This window comes from Ursus maritimus, unplaced genomic scaffold, assembly GCF_017311325.1.
Source record: "Ursus maritimus isolate PB19 unplaced genomic scaffold, ASM1731132v1 scaffold_10, whole genome shotgun sequence".
Taxonomy (NCBI): domain Eukaryota; kingdom Metazoa; phylum Chordata; class Mammalia; order Carnivora; family Ursidae; genus Ursus; species Ursus maritimus.
Genome location: NW_024423344.1, coordinates 9,429,925 through 9,445,853, shown reverse-complemented (window position 1 = coordinate 9,445,853; position 15,929 = coordinate 9,429,925). Strand labels below are relative to the sequence as shown.

Sequence of the window (15,929 nt, the reverse complement as noted above, 5' to 3'; positions counted from 1 at the left end):
TTTCTGTGTTCCCTAGGGATCCAGGCTCTATAGCCAAGGTCCAGTGTGTGGTGGTAAGGAGAGGAGGGGGTGTGGGGGCAGGTGGGGATTTTAATGTGCACTCATCTTCTCATAAGGTGAGTTCTTCCTGTCTAGTTCTCTGAGGTTGTGCATGTGAGCACAGGCTCTTGTTTTAACCTGTTTATCTCCAGACAAAGAAGGTTGGCAGCTTTTAACAAGGTTGGTTGCTTGTATTTTAGAGTCTCATGACACCCACCCAACCTTACAGACTGATTGTAAAGATGTCTATTTTCTCATTTAGGCCTGCCTCCCTGCTGTTCTGTGATGAAAACTGGGGCCATAGACACTCCTGACTCCTGCATATGTACCCCTACCACTACTCCAAGCACAGATTCCCCAAGGTGTGACCCTGCTCTGTGGGCTCCACTGACATGTCCCCACCTGCAACTAAAGGCATCCTCTTTGGGGCTTTCCATACTTGACAGCCACTCCTCAATTATTATGGTTTGGATTCACTGATGTTTCTAGATTTGTTAAAGACAGTATCTACATTATCCTCCTATTGTTTGGGGGGAGACTTGTGAGAAAAGAAAATGGGCAAATTTCTTAACTCCACCATCTTATTTGAGGTCATCTCAAGAAAACTAGAGGTGTTGAAAAGAGATAGGAGGAAAAAAAAAAAAAGAAAGAGAAATAAAAGAAATAGGAGAATAGCCCTAGAGACTCCTCTAATGGTTCCTTCATTAGATTCTTTGCCAAGCATCTCACCCAAAGGATGTGTAAGACTAACATCTACACACCTTTAATCCTGTGGCTCTCCAGAGGTGCATGAACTTCAGATTCTAAAGTTTACAGTCCCTGAAACCCCCACTGTGCCTTCTTGGGGCCTCCCCAGCATCAGTACTCCACCATAGTCCCTGTTGCTTAGTGCCGGGTAAGCTAAATTCTCCAGGGAGATAAAAACAAGCAAACAAAAAAAACAATGGATGTCCTTGGAAAATGGATTAATTTTGATAAAATGCATTGATAAAATTTAAATTCACCATACCTCCCAGACCTAGACTTCCACTGTGCAAAGAGTTTCAAAACCTTATTAACTTTTTCATATACCTCTTCAGCCTAAATGGTATCACTGTAAACGGTAACTGGTATTATACTAAGGCAGGTGTCGAGAAACTTTTTTCTTAAAGGGCCAGACAATAAATATTTTAGGCTTCTGGGCAATTTCTTGTCTCTATTATAATGACTCAACTCTAAAAGCAGCCATAAGCAAAAGGAGAGCAAATGGGTGTGGCTGTGTTCCATTAAAATGTATTTACAAAAACAGTTGCCTAGCCCAAGGACCATGGTTTGTCAGAAAATCCACAGACATTGGTCTTATCCTTGTTTTATAAAGTAAAGATACTGCAGTGTAGTAAGATTTAACACAGGCAGTTCAATGATGTAGTCTAGCGTGGCGGTTGAGAACATGAACACGGAGACAGTCTTGAGTCAAACTTCTGCCCCATAGTTCATGAGCTGCATGACATAAGTTATTTCCCCTAAGTATCCCTCCCTTCACTTCTAAATCAAAACTAACAATCATACCTAACTCAAAGTAGGCACAACGTGTGTTGTATAAGCCTCCAGCACACCCCTTAACCCCATTAACACTTCTGCAACAAAATGCATAGATACACGAAGCAGTATGAATGAACATACAAATATTCACAATGGTTATGGCTAAGCAGTGCCATCGAATGAATGAAAACCTTTTGTTTTCATAGACTTTTAAATTTCATAATTATGTATTTGGGCTCTTTACACTTGTATTTATCAGTTATATTTTCTTATTTTTAAACTCTTTTTTTTTTTTTTAAAGATTGATTTTAGAGAGAGAGCATGAACGACCAGTCGGGAAGTGGGGGCAGCACAGGGAGAGAGACTCCTGAAACAGATGCCCCACTGAGCACAGAGCCTGACTCAGGACTCCATCCAAGGGCCCTGAGATCATGATCTGAGCTGAAACCAAGAGTTGGCGGCTTAACTGACCGAGCTACCCAGGTGCCCCTAAACTCATTGTTTATGGCCTTACATGGTCAGTCTATTGGAATCCTGCTGTTTTTCTTCCTGATTTAATTGAGTGCTTCAAAACAAAGAGAAGTCAATTTTAATGTAGCCAAATATGTCCACATTTACTTTTGTGATTTGGGCTAACTCACAGTAAATGTGCAATCAGGGATTACTGAACAAAGGAATGAGTTTTCCTTTTCCTCCACAGCTCTGTGAATTCTAGCCTTGGGTGAACCACATTCTCCCTAGCTGGAAGATTTCTTTTTTTTCTTTTCTTTTCTTTTCTTTCTTTCTTTTTTTATAATTTTTATTGTTTTATTAGTCACCATTCCGTACATCCCCAGTTTTCGATGCAACGTTCCATGATTCATTACTTGCATATAACACCCAGTGCACCATGCAATATGTGCCCTCCTTCCCTGGCTGGAAGATTTCTTGCAGTGAAGGAACAAAATGAGAGACTCCTTACAGAGGTGGTCAACAGGAGGGCATGACAGGAGGTGAGCTTTCAGACTGCTTTAACATGGAATCCTAGCTGTCTGGCTTTTTCTTGTCCTTTTTATTCCAGAAGGATGTTATGCAGCTATTTCCCTTCATTTCCTGCTAGAGTCTGAAAGTTAAGCCCTCCTACCTCTCAAGTTAAGAGACGCCATTAGTAGTTTTTTGGTAGATAATGACTTTGGCTCTGCATTTAATGGACCTTCATGAAATAAAAAAAAATGATAGTGTTTGAGGAGAAAGGGAGTATCTCCTAAGAAATCATGAAGAAAAATGGAAGGATTTCTGCAGAAAGAAAAGAAATAAATAAGACAGGCGTATTGCCAGAGCAGGTCCTGGTAGCCTGGGGGACTCTAGCAAAGTTGCCTAAGAATGGAAAGGGCCTACTGCCTGGAATAAGCCAAGGAGGCCAAGCAAAGGGCCACTGGCCTGGCTCCATAGACCAAGGGCTAGTGGAGCACAGTCATCGCACCAAAGCTCTCCAGTCTCTGGAGCAAGGACTTTTCATTGTCTGTCTCAGAGCCTATGACACATGATCCTTCCAACAGCACTAAGAAAGGATTTCACCTTTTCAGTGTCCTGTAGGAGTGACGCCCATCATTGTCACAAGGCTTTGTTAGGTCATGTGGACACATATCTCTCTAAATTAAGATACCCAGGAGCCCAAGAAAAAGAGTTGGAGTCTTGAAGGAGCAGGGGTGGAGGAGTCCCTTATATGTGTATTTCTGGGGACTGAGCTGAACACTAAAGAAGTGTCAGCCTCATCACAAATGTGTGAACACAAACAAGTCATCCTCAGAAAGAGCTCAAACTGCCTGCCTCTTCTGGGTAGTGGTATTTTTACGCAAGTGGTATATGCTTAAAGACTTTTCATTACCCAAAACTTGACTACTATTAACTAAATCTCAACTAAGTTTATCTTCAGTAATTTTAAGTTTTTCCAAATTCTGTACATAAGTAAAACTATTAACATTTGTTACATCATGCTATTTCAAAGCTCGTAATTCAACTCCACATCAAATTTCTAAGTTACTGGTGAAGGTGAAATCATGCTGGAGAGAATGGCGGCCAGTGGAGGGGAGCATCATGGCTGTAAAGACCAGCCATCTGCTGACAATTAACTTTCAGATCTCCAGCCAGCCCTGTCCTCTCAACGCTGGATCCTACATGCAACGCTTTATCCTCTAAGATGGCTGAGGGCATTTCCACCGCAACACACCCTGAGTGAGCTCCTATCCTCCGCTCCCAAACCAGCTTCTCCCGCACTCTCTGAGTGGCAACTGCATTCTCAGGGAGTCGCCTTCTACTGCACCTTTTCTCTCAGAGCCCACGTGCAGTCAGTCAGGAGCCCCGATGTGCTCTACCTTCTCACTGTGTCCCCTCACTGTCTGCATCACCTCTTGCCTGCTCCCTGTTTTATCCTCTGTCCTCGTAGACTTAGAGGGATCCTGTGTCCACAAAAGCCAGATCATGCGGTCCTGGCTCCAAAGCCTCCAATGGTTTTCTCACTCAGAGGAAAAGTCAAATCCTCAGAATGGTTCCTAAGCCTTATGCAATTTCTGCCCCCCGCCACACACACACACACACACACACACACACACACACACACACACACGCCACCAACCTCCTCGCTTCCCATCTTCCCTGCTCTCTCCGTTCCAGCCTCCTGGCCTTCCTGCCACTTCAGGGGCTGTGCCCTGGTTCCTCCCTCTGCCTGGACACTCCACCCCTGATATCCATGTGGTTCCCTCCGTCATCTCCTCTGGGGAATGTTTAATGGTGACTTCCCCACCACCCTATTGAAAGTTGTATTCTCCCTTCTTCTTTCCCAAACCTCCTATATCCCTTCCCTATGTTTCATTTCCTTCAATACTAGTTATTTCTCCCAACACACCATGTAATTTATTTGCTTATTAAAAAACAAAAAAGACTGCCTCATACTAAAATTCAAGCTCCATGGGGGCAAGGATTTTTGTCTGTTTTCACTGCTTTATCCCCTACACCGGGAACAGCACTGACATGTAACAGTCCCTCAGTAATAATTCTTGAATAAGGGACTGAATCACGTAATTACCTTGGAGCATGTCTGATAATAACAGGTAGGTCCATTATATATATCTATATATCTATATCTATCTATCTATCTATATATATCTCATGAGAACCATCAAAAATAATTTGATTTTTATAGAAGTGCTTGTAAAAAAAAACTATTAAGAAAATATATTTTAAAATATTGTTCCTCAATATTTACCTCAGGAAATGGCAATTCATGAAGTAATATAATGGAAACTAGGTTAAAAAGTTCCCCTCCACTGATAATAAAAGAAATGCAATAATAATAATAGGAGGAGGAGGTGGAGGAGTGGTAATACTCAGCACTGGCAAGGGAATGGAAAGAAGTACTTCCAAGAAACACCAGTGGGAAAATAATTGTTACAAGTTTTCTAGAAAATTCCTTGGCCTTAAAAAAATGTTTGGATATGCTTTTATACAATCATTACACTTCAAATGATCGAGCCTAAGAAAACAATAGGAAAGAAGACAAGTAAGTATACATAAAGATTCAAATCACGACATTACTGAAAATAGTGTAGAGTAAGCAGAACTCACTGCCAGTAATTGGGCAAGGACTCAATCAACTCTGACACGATTCCCCACCTTCTCCCATTCTTCCCACTTCCTCAGAGAGGCTGCCCCTGAAGCGTCTCCACCCCATATAATCTTCTGGCTGTAATTTCTTAAAACGCTATGCTCCTTGCTTTCATATTTACAATTACGTATTTATTTTTTTGGTTTTTTGGTCTATTTCATCCATTAGACTGTAAGACGCAGAAAGGTAGAAGCTCTCTGATTTGTTCGCTGCTGCAGTCCTTAATTCACAACTTCTGGCACATAATAAGCATCCAAAATTTGTTGAATAAATGCATAAATGAACAAAACAAAACATTATGCTGCCATTAAAATATTTCTGAAACACTGATGACCTAGGAAATGTTTACCATGTATTAATAGAAAAAAACCAAAATTCACATTCAGTATCATTTTAACTATTGAAAAATGCACAGAAAAAAATCACACTGGAAGAAAAAAACTCCATAATAATAACTCTCACTGGGTGCTAAAAATATTCTAAGCATTATTACTTCCTTTTCCATATTTTTCTATATTCAAATTATTTTACACTGGGGACGTATTATGTCTATAATAAAATAATACATAAAGCCTAGGGGAAACCACGGGGACAGAAGAATGGAGACAGCAAACAAGTCGTGCGGAGAACTCCAGGAGGGGACTGGCCAGCCATGGTGGAGCAGGAGAGCACAGAGAGGCAGCAGAGCCTTTCCGTAAGCAACTATGGAGTGGTCCAGTGAACCACATTTGTGAACAGATGAAGAGTGTTATGGTCAGTGCCGGGCTGTAGGAAGATCTCTCTGGCAAACTACAGCCCTCAGGCCAAACCCAGCCCTCTCTCTATTTCTGTGAATTAAGCCTCACTTGTTCACTGATGTACTGTCTGCGGCTGCTTTCATGCTAAGTAGTTACAACATGGACCATTAAGGCCCAGAAAGCCTAAAATATTTACTATCTGACCCCTTACAGAAAAACTCCACTGGCTCCTGGTTCACAGGCTGTATCAGAGAAAGGAGAAATCAGAAGAAGTGAGGAAGGGGTTGCAAAGGCCACCCTTTTGAAAGTAAGGTGGAAGATGACTGGTGCAGGCGGAGCAGTGTTAACAAGTATCCGTATCGACAGTCAGATGGAAGAGCAGAAAAAGGCTCCTCTCAGAGGGTGAGAGGCATTTGTATAACACAGTAGACAGTTACTGCCATTTTCAAGAATTACTATTTACAAGTGCAGCAGGAGAAGTAGTCATGGCTGGGTCACTTACCCACAGAATCGGAGCTGTAGAGGCTAGCAGCTGCCGTGATGGGTCCTGGTGGGTGGATGGCACTCGCTGAGGACCTCTGACTCGCGATCAGGATCCTGCTCTTTGCAGATGGTAAACGGGACATTGCACCCAATCCCAACTGGGGCTTAAGGAGCATGGCCGATCGATAGAAAGTTGGAGGAACTTCATAATGAGTATAGGAAGGAGAACAAAATTCTTCTTTTCCGGGGCGTTCTGTAACCTATGATAAATGAGCAGAAGCTTAATCAGAGAAGCACACGTCATAGAATGAGTAGGGAATGCAGTCAGGAGATCAAGTCTCCAGGAACAGCCACTCTGGCACCACTGAGCTGCTCCATCACTGGCCACTTACCGTCTCAGGCTCCGGGGTCTTCATCTCTAAGTTAACAACACAACTGGAGGACCTCTCAGGTCTCTTCCAGTCCTAACGCACTATGAATGCACATTTCACTGGGAAAACAACTCACTGCACAAGATTTTTAAATCTGATTGCTACAAAATCATTGGAATCTCTGCAAGTAGCCAATCTATAAATACATAATCTCAATGAAGCAGGGAAGGAGTTTCGCAAATGTTCGTAGAATTACGAAAGTTTCATCCTTCCTAATGAGAAAAGGCACAATGTTTATGGTAACCTACTCTTAGGAGAAGCAGGTGAACCACTTTACCAATTTCTGTTGTCTTTACTGGGCTACTTAGGAAATAAAATATGCATCGTTAATGTGGGAGAAAAGGCTGTTTGGAAGAATAAAGCAGTTGATGGAAAAATATGCTTTCAGGCCTCTACACTCTGTTCACATAATCAAAAATGAGCGTCTGTGACTCACCTCAACTGTCTTCCCTAGTAAGGTGGGGTGTCCATGAATGTTTGGTCAGTTTCACTACAGTGGAAGTTCTAGGGCAGAATCTTGTTGACTGCTAAATGTATAGGACCTAGAATGGTGTCTAGCACATAAAGTCAACAACTATTTATTCAATAAAGGAATCATGTCTCCATTTTTACCTAAATTTAATAACAATACTGTTACTTTCCCCTATAGTCAACGGTTTGGGCTAGAACACAGCCCTTTATATATGTAATTCTATACCCACAGAGTCTGTTCATATTATCAGTGTTTCTTCATATTAAAAATGAAAAAAAATAAGACAACTAAATAATCTTTATTTCCTTTAAGTTAAAAAAAAAATAGTGCCAGAGGCTATGAACGATAGATACAACTGTGAACTCTACTTTTAATCACAATACATTTTATGTGTCAAACATTTATCTATTCAGGAATCACAAGCATTTAGCAATATTCTTTAATAGGGGCTTAAAGCTTTGATTCAAGATGTTGAAGAGAAAAACTCTTAATTTGATGCTCTTTTAATGTTGAAACAGATACAAGGTTCTCCTTAAACTGACATTATTGAAACAAAAGATCAGGCCTTTTGTCATAATCACATTGTAACATATGCATGATTGCTCTAGTAGATAGGCTGAATTCAGGCCACGGAAAATTATATTCCTATGAAAGACATTCTAGTTCTGCTCTCTGATAAATTTTTGACCATTCCCTACTTACCCTCTTACTATCAACCTTTGGCTTTTCTATTATATTTATGTTCCTCTATTTTTTTTCATTGTAGTTTCTAAAATTCTGTTGCCACTGCTCACTGCTTCCAGCACGTGCTCTCATGAAGACATGATTTCTGTCCTACATCTGTCAGGTTTTCAGGATTGCAATATGCTGATCTCAGTAATTACTCGGTTCTTGGAAACTGGGGAGTCAAAAACCCAGCATGCTGTCACTCAGAAGCGACCTTAATGATTTCAGTCCCTTCAATGCCCCTCACTTCGTTGGGTAGTTTGTCTCTGATAAGATGTAACAAATTCTTTAAGAAGGTGAAAAGTATGCCTAATTTGTGTTTTTGAGAAGACAAGGGAATCTACAAAAAACTTGACACTCAGTTCTTTCATCTTTACCGACAGAATACAGGTGTCGCTGCACAGCTATGAACACATAGTGCTTAACCCCAAATGATTTTTTTCTCTCCTTCTCTAACGGAGTATTTTTAGAGAAATAATTTTGAAAGCAAACTAAAAGATCCTTGTGACTTCGAACTCCTAAAATCAATCAAGGTATACAAACAAGTTAAGTTCTTCCTAGACTGCCCCTCTTCATATTTGCCCTGTCCTGTTTTCAGTGGGTTGGGCTGGGCTGGGTAGACACACGGTAAATGTGGAGGCTTCATTGAGAAGCCACTGGGATGGCTACTGGGAGAGGACTTGTGATGGTTAATCTTCACAACCTGGCTAGGTCACTGTGCCCAGATATTTGGTCAAAGATTATTCTAGATGTTTATGTTTTAAAGATGAGATCAACATTTAAATCAGTAAACCCTGAGTAAAGCCAATTATTCTTTATTATGTGGGTGGGCCTCACCTAATCAGTCAAATGCCTTAATGGAAAAAAGACTGACCTCCCTTAAAGAAGAGGGAAATCTGCCAGCAGATGGCCTTTGGACTTGAACTGCAGCATCACCTCTTCCCTACGTCTCCAGCCTGCTGGCCCACCCTGCATACTTTTGACTTGCCAGCCTCCACAATTGTACAAGCCAATTCCTTCAAGTCTGGATAGACACTTCCATAATACACACATACATACGTCCTTGTATAATGGGAGTAAGAAGGGAGACCAGCCCTAATCAGACATCTGTATGTTGCAAGTACACAACCTCACCCCTGTCCTCTCACTCCTGCTCCCCTCTTCCCACCTCTTTACACCAAAAATGCAAAGGGATTCCCCAAGGCGTCAGTAGGAAGAAGTACCCCAGAGACCTCAGGATAGGTGCAAGCAGAAAACAGTCTAAACCAGGAAGCATATTTTATCATCCTGCCACAAGCAGGTCCAAGATGATCTTCAAAGCCACTTCCGGAAGCTCTAAATGTCTGTATTGTTCCTGTCAACAGAGAAAGGACGCCCTCTCTCAGAAGAGCCCTTCCTCTGACTTCTTCGTTTCTACTAATGCTAACCAGCAGGAATCTGTCAATAATGATGAAAGAGTCTGAAGCCTGTTTGGGTTTGTACTGTTAAGACTTTCCCATTTATTAAAAAGATATAGGACGTCCACAATTGAAAAATACTTCTGTTGCAACTGGTCAGAAATGTGTTCTTTCCCTGGAGACTGGCTGAAGCCATCCTGGGGCGAAGCAGGGCTCACTGGCAGGGGAGGTGGCTTTGAGACCTCCCTGCACCAGGCCTGAACACAGGAAGGGGACGCACTGCATTTCGTCAAGTTGCAGCTCTAGGAGCAAAGGCAAGGGCCAGCCTATTGATTAAAAGAGGATTAGGGCAGAAATTAGCCCAGTACAACACCTGGGTCTTCTCTGCTCTGTCTTGTAGCCGGAAGACAGGGCCTAGGTCTCCGACACTCTAATTATGGCAGAAAACAGTCCCCAGACAGAGGAGCTGGTGCACAGTGGTGCTGCTGTCCCCCACCAATGGGGCCTCTCCAAACCCCTCAGAACTACTAACACCACACAAACACCCATGCTATCCCATTTCCTTGAGACTCAGGTGGCTTCTAGAGGATTAAGATATAGGAAATATTTTAGGAGAAAATGTGCGTATAATTTAGAAGTTCTTATATTTTATGGAGGGAAGAGAAGCAATACAGAAAAGACAGACACAAAACCAAAATCAGTAAGGGTCACAGAAAAAGAACTGCAGACGGTAACAGGATGTTTGCCAACCTCTCCACGTAAAATTTCTCTCATGTATGTGTTTTTGCAGAGAAAAATCTGGGGGATCTTTTTTGGGGGTGGGTGGGGAACCAAATTAGTTTATTTGAAGAAATGGTACAAATGAAGAACTTAAGTGGTTATGTTGGTATGACATATAGAAAAGGCAAAGGTAACCCCAACACGCTTGGTGACCAGGGGAGTCATCTTAGTGGCCAAGGAGAAGCCGGCCTAAGGGTTAGCTCTCATCACTGTCTCCCAGGGTGCGCTTGTCAAAGAGATACTCTGCTATGCCAGATTTGAGGATCCAATCTTGTACAAGTTGCTTACCTCTGCTGTGACTCATTGAGAAAAAAAGAGTCTTTGGTTATTTAACCAGCTTTGGTATCCGCAGCCCCGGGGAGGATCGGATGGCTACCTTTTAGAGGCTTCACAAGGAACATCCCTGTCTTAGTAAAGACCTTAAGGTCAGAGCCTGATCCTGAGCCTTGGAGGCCCAGGTGAATAAGGTTTTAGACATTTGAGAAAGACTCACATTAACTAGGCTCAGAGACTGATGTATAAGACCAGGGTGGCAATCTGTCCTCAGTTAGTGAGATGCCACTGCCTGGCGCCAGACTCTCCAAGTCCTTTGGCCAGAACATCCTCTCGCTGCTACCTCTGTGTGAGAAGCCCACCTAAAACAGGACAGCACACAGCCCTGAACAGCGAAATGAGCCTCTGCTGAAAAGACTGGACCCCTAGACTCTCTAGTTGGTGTTCTCTCTGTAGGGATGTGAGGTGGGAAGCCTCTCCAGCAGGCCCAGAGTCAGAAGACAGTGAGCGAGATGTGTGACTCGGAGCTAACAGCCTGCCCCAGGGCAGAACAGATGGTCAGCTGCTAGGGCACCTGGTCAGTGCTAGCCTTGGTCAAGATCTGCTGTTTAGAACAGAGTCACCTCTCTTGCTGTGCCAGAGCTGACAACTTCCGCTCTGAGGAGTACATTCTGTAAATATGTCAGTACATTCAATCAACCTAATGTCCAACTTTGGACTTAGCCTTTTTATCTCAAAGAAGCTTTGGTTGACTTTTGTTTGGATCCAACATATGTGAGTTCATAATTCAGCCACCATTCAACATTTTCTGACCACACAGATATGTCAAGCATTGGTCTAAACTCTGGGGACCCATCAGAGGGGGAAAAAACAAAACAAAAAATGAAAAACAGAAAGAAATGAGAGGGGCTGGGTTAAGAAGATGTGGTCCATATATACAATGGAATATTACTCAGCTATCAAAAAGAACGATTTCTCAACATTTGCTGCAACATGGACGGCACTGGAGGAGATAATGCTAAGTGAAATAAGTCAAGCAGAGAAAGACAATCATCATATGATTTCTCTCATCTATGGAACATAAGAACTAGGAAGATCGGTAGGGGAAGAAAGGGATAAAGAAAGGGGGGGGTGATCAGAAGGGGGAATGAAGCATGAGAGACTATGGACTCTGAGAAACAAACTGAAGGCCTCAGAGGGGAGGGGGGTAGGGGATTGGGATAGACTGGTGATGGGTAGTAAGGAGGGCATGTATTGCATGGTGCACTGGGTGTTATACGCAACTAATGAATCATGGAACTTTACATCAGAAACCAGGGATGTACTGTATGGTGACTAACATAATATAATAAAAAACTATTATTAAAAAAAATGAGAGGGGCAGCACAGTGACAGAATTGGGAGGGAGAAGAGCACCTCAGCACTGTCCTTGTTCTGTGGCTTTAACTGAGCTACTCAAATCCCTCCAAAGCCGCTTCTGCATCTCTACAATGATAAACACTGTAATCCCAACCTCCAGAAAATCACTATAAGAACTAGTGAAGACTGATAAAGATGAAATGTTATGTCATGTGGGTTCAAGGCAGAGTAGGTGCTCAACTAAATGTGAGTTGTCATTATTATTTTGACTCAAAACAAAGAGCCCATGCCTGACACGTGATGTGCTATTTGCTGTGGTTTTCCCATGAATGAATATGAGATGAGAGCCTCCCGTAAGGAAAATACTCCCCCTGAGAGGATGAAATCACACCAATTTGAACAATATATTTATTTTGGGCTTCTCCCCCCATTGATCTGGCTTAGAAAAGACTTAAGCTGACTTATTCAAACACGGAAGCCAATTTAAATGCATGTTTATCCAACCTCACCCGTATTATGCTGAGTGGAATTTAAATGAGTCTCCCTGGGTGTTAACTACACCTCAGCACGATCATCAAGCTCTTCTGGCCCAAAATGCCCACTTGTCTAGAAGCCCCTCTGGGTAAGAACATCCGTTTCCACACACGTGCATCCATCAAAATCCGCCATTTGCTGAGAGAGGATATTCTGGTTTCACAGTTTACACTGAAAACACGTAACAAACTTTACACTGTTTGACTTAAAGATCATATCACAATGACATTCTCTTACCTCCTGCAAAAACTTCTCACTCATTTGACTGAAATGGTGTCCTGGTGGCTTGATCCCAGACACCATCAACCCAGAACTGAAGACCCGGGGCTTTTGCAAGTCCGGCTTGTACTTCTCATAGAGGTTGGCAGATGGCTTCAGCTCACCACCTGCTGCCTTCTCCTCTTTGGGAAGAGGCATGGTACACGTGGGCGGGGCATAAGGAAGCCCCACGGGAAGGAGCGAAGTGTCCACCTGGCCCAGGGCCTGAGGACTCCTCCTGATGTAGGTGATGATCTTGGGCCTCACGTGCTTGGGCTTGGGCAGAATGATGGGCTTGGGTTCTGTCCTTTCTTCTGTTTTTTCAACCTGCTGGTTCTCCATTCCCTCCTGTGAGGAAGGGGTGTCCTCAGAATGTGGGAACACAGGCTCGGGGATCCCACTGGGGCAGGTGCTCTTGTCAGGCACTTTCGGGGGGGTGTTCAACAACCATGCACTATCGGTGGGGGGTGCGGCAGCCGAGGGTGCCCTGGCATCCGCACCTAACGTGCCTAAGTCCTGAACACTGCTACTAGGTGGTGGAGGCTGGTGGGTCACATTCACAGTTGTCTCTGGATGGAGGGGTGCCGGGCCACTGAGAAGAGCACCTGCTCCCCCTGGGGTGCTTTCAGTCTTAGTTGCACTTTCTAGGAGCTTCCTATCTTCTGCAACAGAAGTAGGGATCTCTTTGCTGTCCCCTACTTCTGAGCTACTGCTCTGAGGGCCGAGGGGCTCAGGGACCCCAGTGTTGCTGTCTCCAACGGAAGGATCTGAAGTACAAATCGCCGCACTGTCCATGTTCCCATTGTCCAGTGCGCTCTCCTCACTGACATCTGACGGCCTGCTGTCAGGTGGGTCATAAGGAATAAAAGGAACATGCCCATCACCTGCTGAAATGCTGTTGGATGCCATTTCGCCCAACTTCCTAGCCGCACTTGATGAAATTTTGCCAGTGGGCTGCTTCTCGGCAGCTCCCAAGGAAGCAGGGCCTGGTGTGGGGGGGGTCTGAAGAGAACCCTCCTCACCTGGGTAGACTGCTCTCTTGTCCTGCTCACTCCTGCCTCTTCCCACACCAAGGTGGTGGCCACTGCTGTGTGATGACAGGCTAAGGGCACCGGTGGCGGCCTCCTGCTGTGCTTTGCCACCTGGCTCCTTTCTCTCGAGGTGTACCATGCTACCTTCCTTGGGGCAACCCAGACCTTCGGCCTGGACTGACTTAAACTCCTGCACAGCCTTGGGCGGGACAAATTTCAGCTCTGGCTTGAGCTCTCCCTTTCCCTGACCTAATTGTGCTTCTGGCTTACTCAGGACTCCCTTCAGTGCTGGAGGTGAATCCAGCCCAGGCTCTGGATGGGCAGAAAGCGAGGTGCTCTCATTGCTAACTTTCGGTCCATGTCCCCCCTCCATCTGGGTCTCTGAGGGGGTGGTCTCCTTGGTTGCTGAGGTAGATGGTTTAGGATGATGCACACTCTTTCCCTCTGAGGTACTGTCAGCCAGAGGAAGAGCTGCCCCTAGAGAGGGGGCGGTCAATATCCTCTGTGGCGCCTCCCCACCACTGGGCTCCTGACGCGGGGCTTCATGGGAGTCGAGCTGCATGGGCTGCAGACGCTGCCAGGTCAGGCTCCCGCCACACTCCCTCGTGGGCATGTCCATGACAACAGCAGAGCTGCCTGCCCTTTCCAAAGAATGCCTTCTCAATTCCTCATTGTCAAGGGTCTTTGCCAACTTATCCTTAGGAGCATGCCGGGGAAGTTCAGCATCCCTTTTAGCCAAAACCTCTGGACTGGCCTCTGCCATAATGTTCCTCCAACTTGACAGACTTGGTCCCTGAACACTGCGAGGGGTCTGTAGGATATCTGTGCCTCTCTCCACCATGTGCTCTTCATTTAGTCCTCCATGGACGGTCGAAGAAAATTTAAAATCTTTCAGGCTGGTGGGGCCAGCCTGCGATCCTCTCCCAAAGCCCTGAAGTTGATGAAATTCCTTATTGAAATGGGCACTGTTCTCTGGCTCACTTGAATTTGCATTTCCAATTTCATCTGCCCGGTCACGTGTCTCAGACTCATCATGAGAGGAACTGACCTCCAACATGATTTGATTGGCATTTGTATCTCCCAGACCTAGGATACTCTCATTATTATTTTTCACTCCATTTCTGTTGTCCCGCAACTGAGTGTAACATGATTTCTTCGGAGCCACTGGGATGCTCATTTTCCACCCTTCAGTGGGGGCTGCTGGCCATGCAGTCCTACTTAATGGAAAGGAGCTTCCTTCAAGCTGCTATTTGAGTAATAGGAAATTCTCAAGCTGCTTGTTGCCCCCTGACAATGTCACGTTGCAATACTACTTTAATCATTTTCGGAGCAGTCTTAAAACCAAGCATTGTTTTGACATACAGCAGGAGACTTATCTGTTAGGTTCCTGCTGAATGAGAGCCAATTAGTCCATAAGACCTAGAAAGAAATAAAAATAAAATCATGTTGTTGGCACTGACAAATAGAGATTCTCAGGAGAAAAAAGCATGGAAAACACAGATTTATTCATCACTTTTATATTATTATTTCATTCACTCAGTCCATAAATTTCTCAAAATCCTTTCTAATAGGGTGCCTACTGGCCAAATATGAGGAAATTAAACATAAAAATGATTAATGTTAGAAATGGATTATAAAACATATTAAATCTTAAATTCAAATTTTAAAAATCCACAGGTTCATACTGATACTGATTTAAAAGGCTGGAGGAGAAGGAAAAGCTCTTCTTCACAGAATACCACCAACTAACATAAGAAAAATCACACTGTTAGGAAAAAAATCACCATTTTGCCATCACCAAAGTAATAATTATCTTGCAACCAATGGTTGCTAAAAACATCAGGTGAAAGATTGTTGGGGAATAGGATATTCACAGAATCTTAAGGTACCATTCTCCAGATTACTTTATTTTTAATTTCTTATTTTTTTTGAGAGAGAGAGAGAGAGTGAGTGAGTGCAGGTGCACGTTAGCCAGGGGTAGGGAGGGGCAGAGGGAGAGGGAGAAAAAGAATCTTAAGCAGGCTCCACGCTCAGCATGGAGCCCAAAGCAGGGCTCGAATTCACGACCCTGAGATCATGACCTAAGCCAAAATCAAGAGTCAGACACTCCACCAACTGAGCCACCCAGGCACCCCAAGATTACTTTATTTCTTACAAAAGGAAAATTTTACCTTTACAATAGAGAAATATGGTAGATACCACCTTAACCAAGTGATTAGGTTTAACACCCATAACAGAAACTGAT

General features: G+C 43.8%; 1 protein-coding gene across 1 annotated transcript in view; it reads right to left on the bottom strand.

Annotated features, from left to right (window-relative positions):
* LOC103664411 (microtubule-associated tumor suppressor candidate 2-like) overlaps positions 1 to 14,861 on the bottom strand; it is a 125,221-nt gene extending 110,360 nt beyond the window's left edge. The window contains exons 1-2 of the mRNA XM_040620914.1: positions 12,633 to 14,861; positions 6,443 to 6,683 (exon numbers count right to left, since the gene is read on the bottom strand). Of these exons, the coding sequence (XP_040476848.1) occupies positions 6,443 to 6,683; positions 12,633 to 14,861 (2,470 nt within the window). The remainder of the gene's footprint in view (positions 1 to 6,442; positions 6,684 to 12,632) is intronic.
* Between the last annotated feature and the right edge of the window lie 1,068 nt (positions 14,862 to 15,929).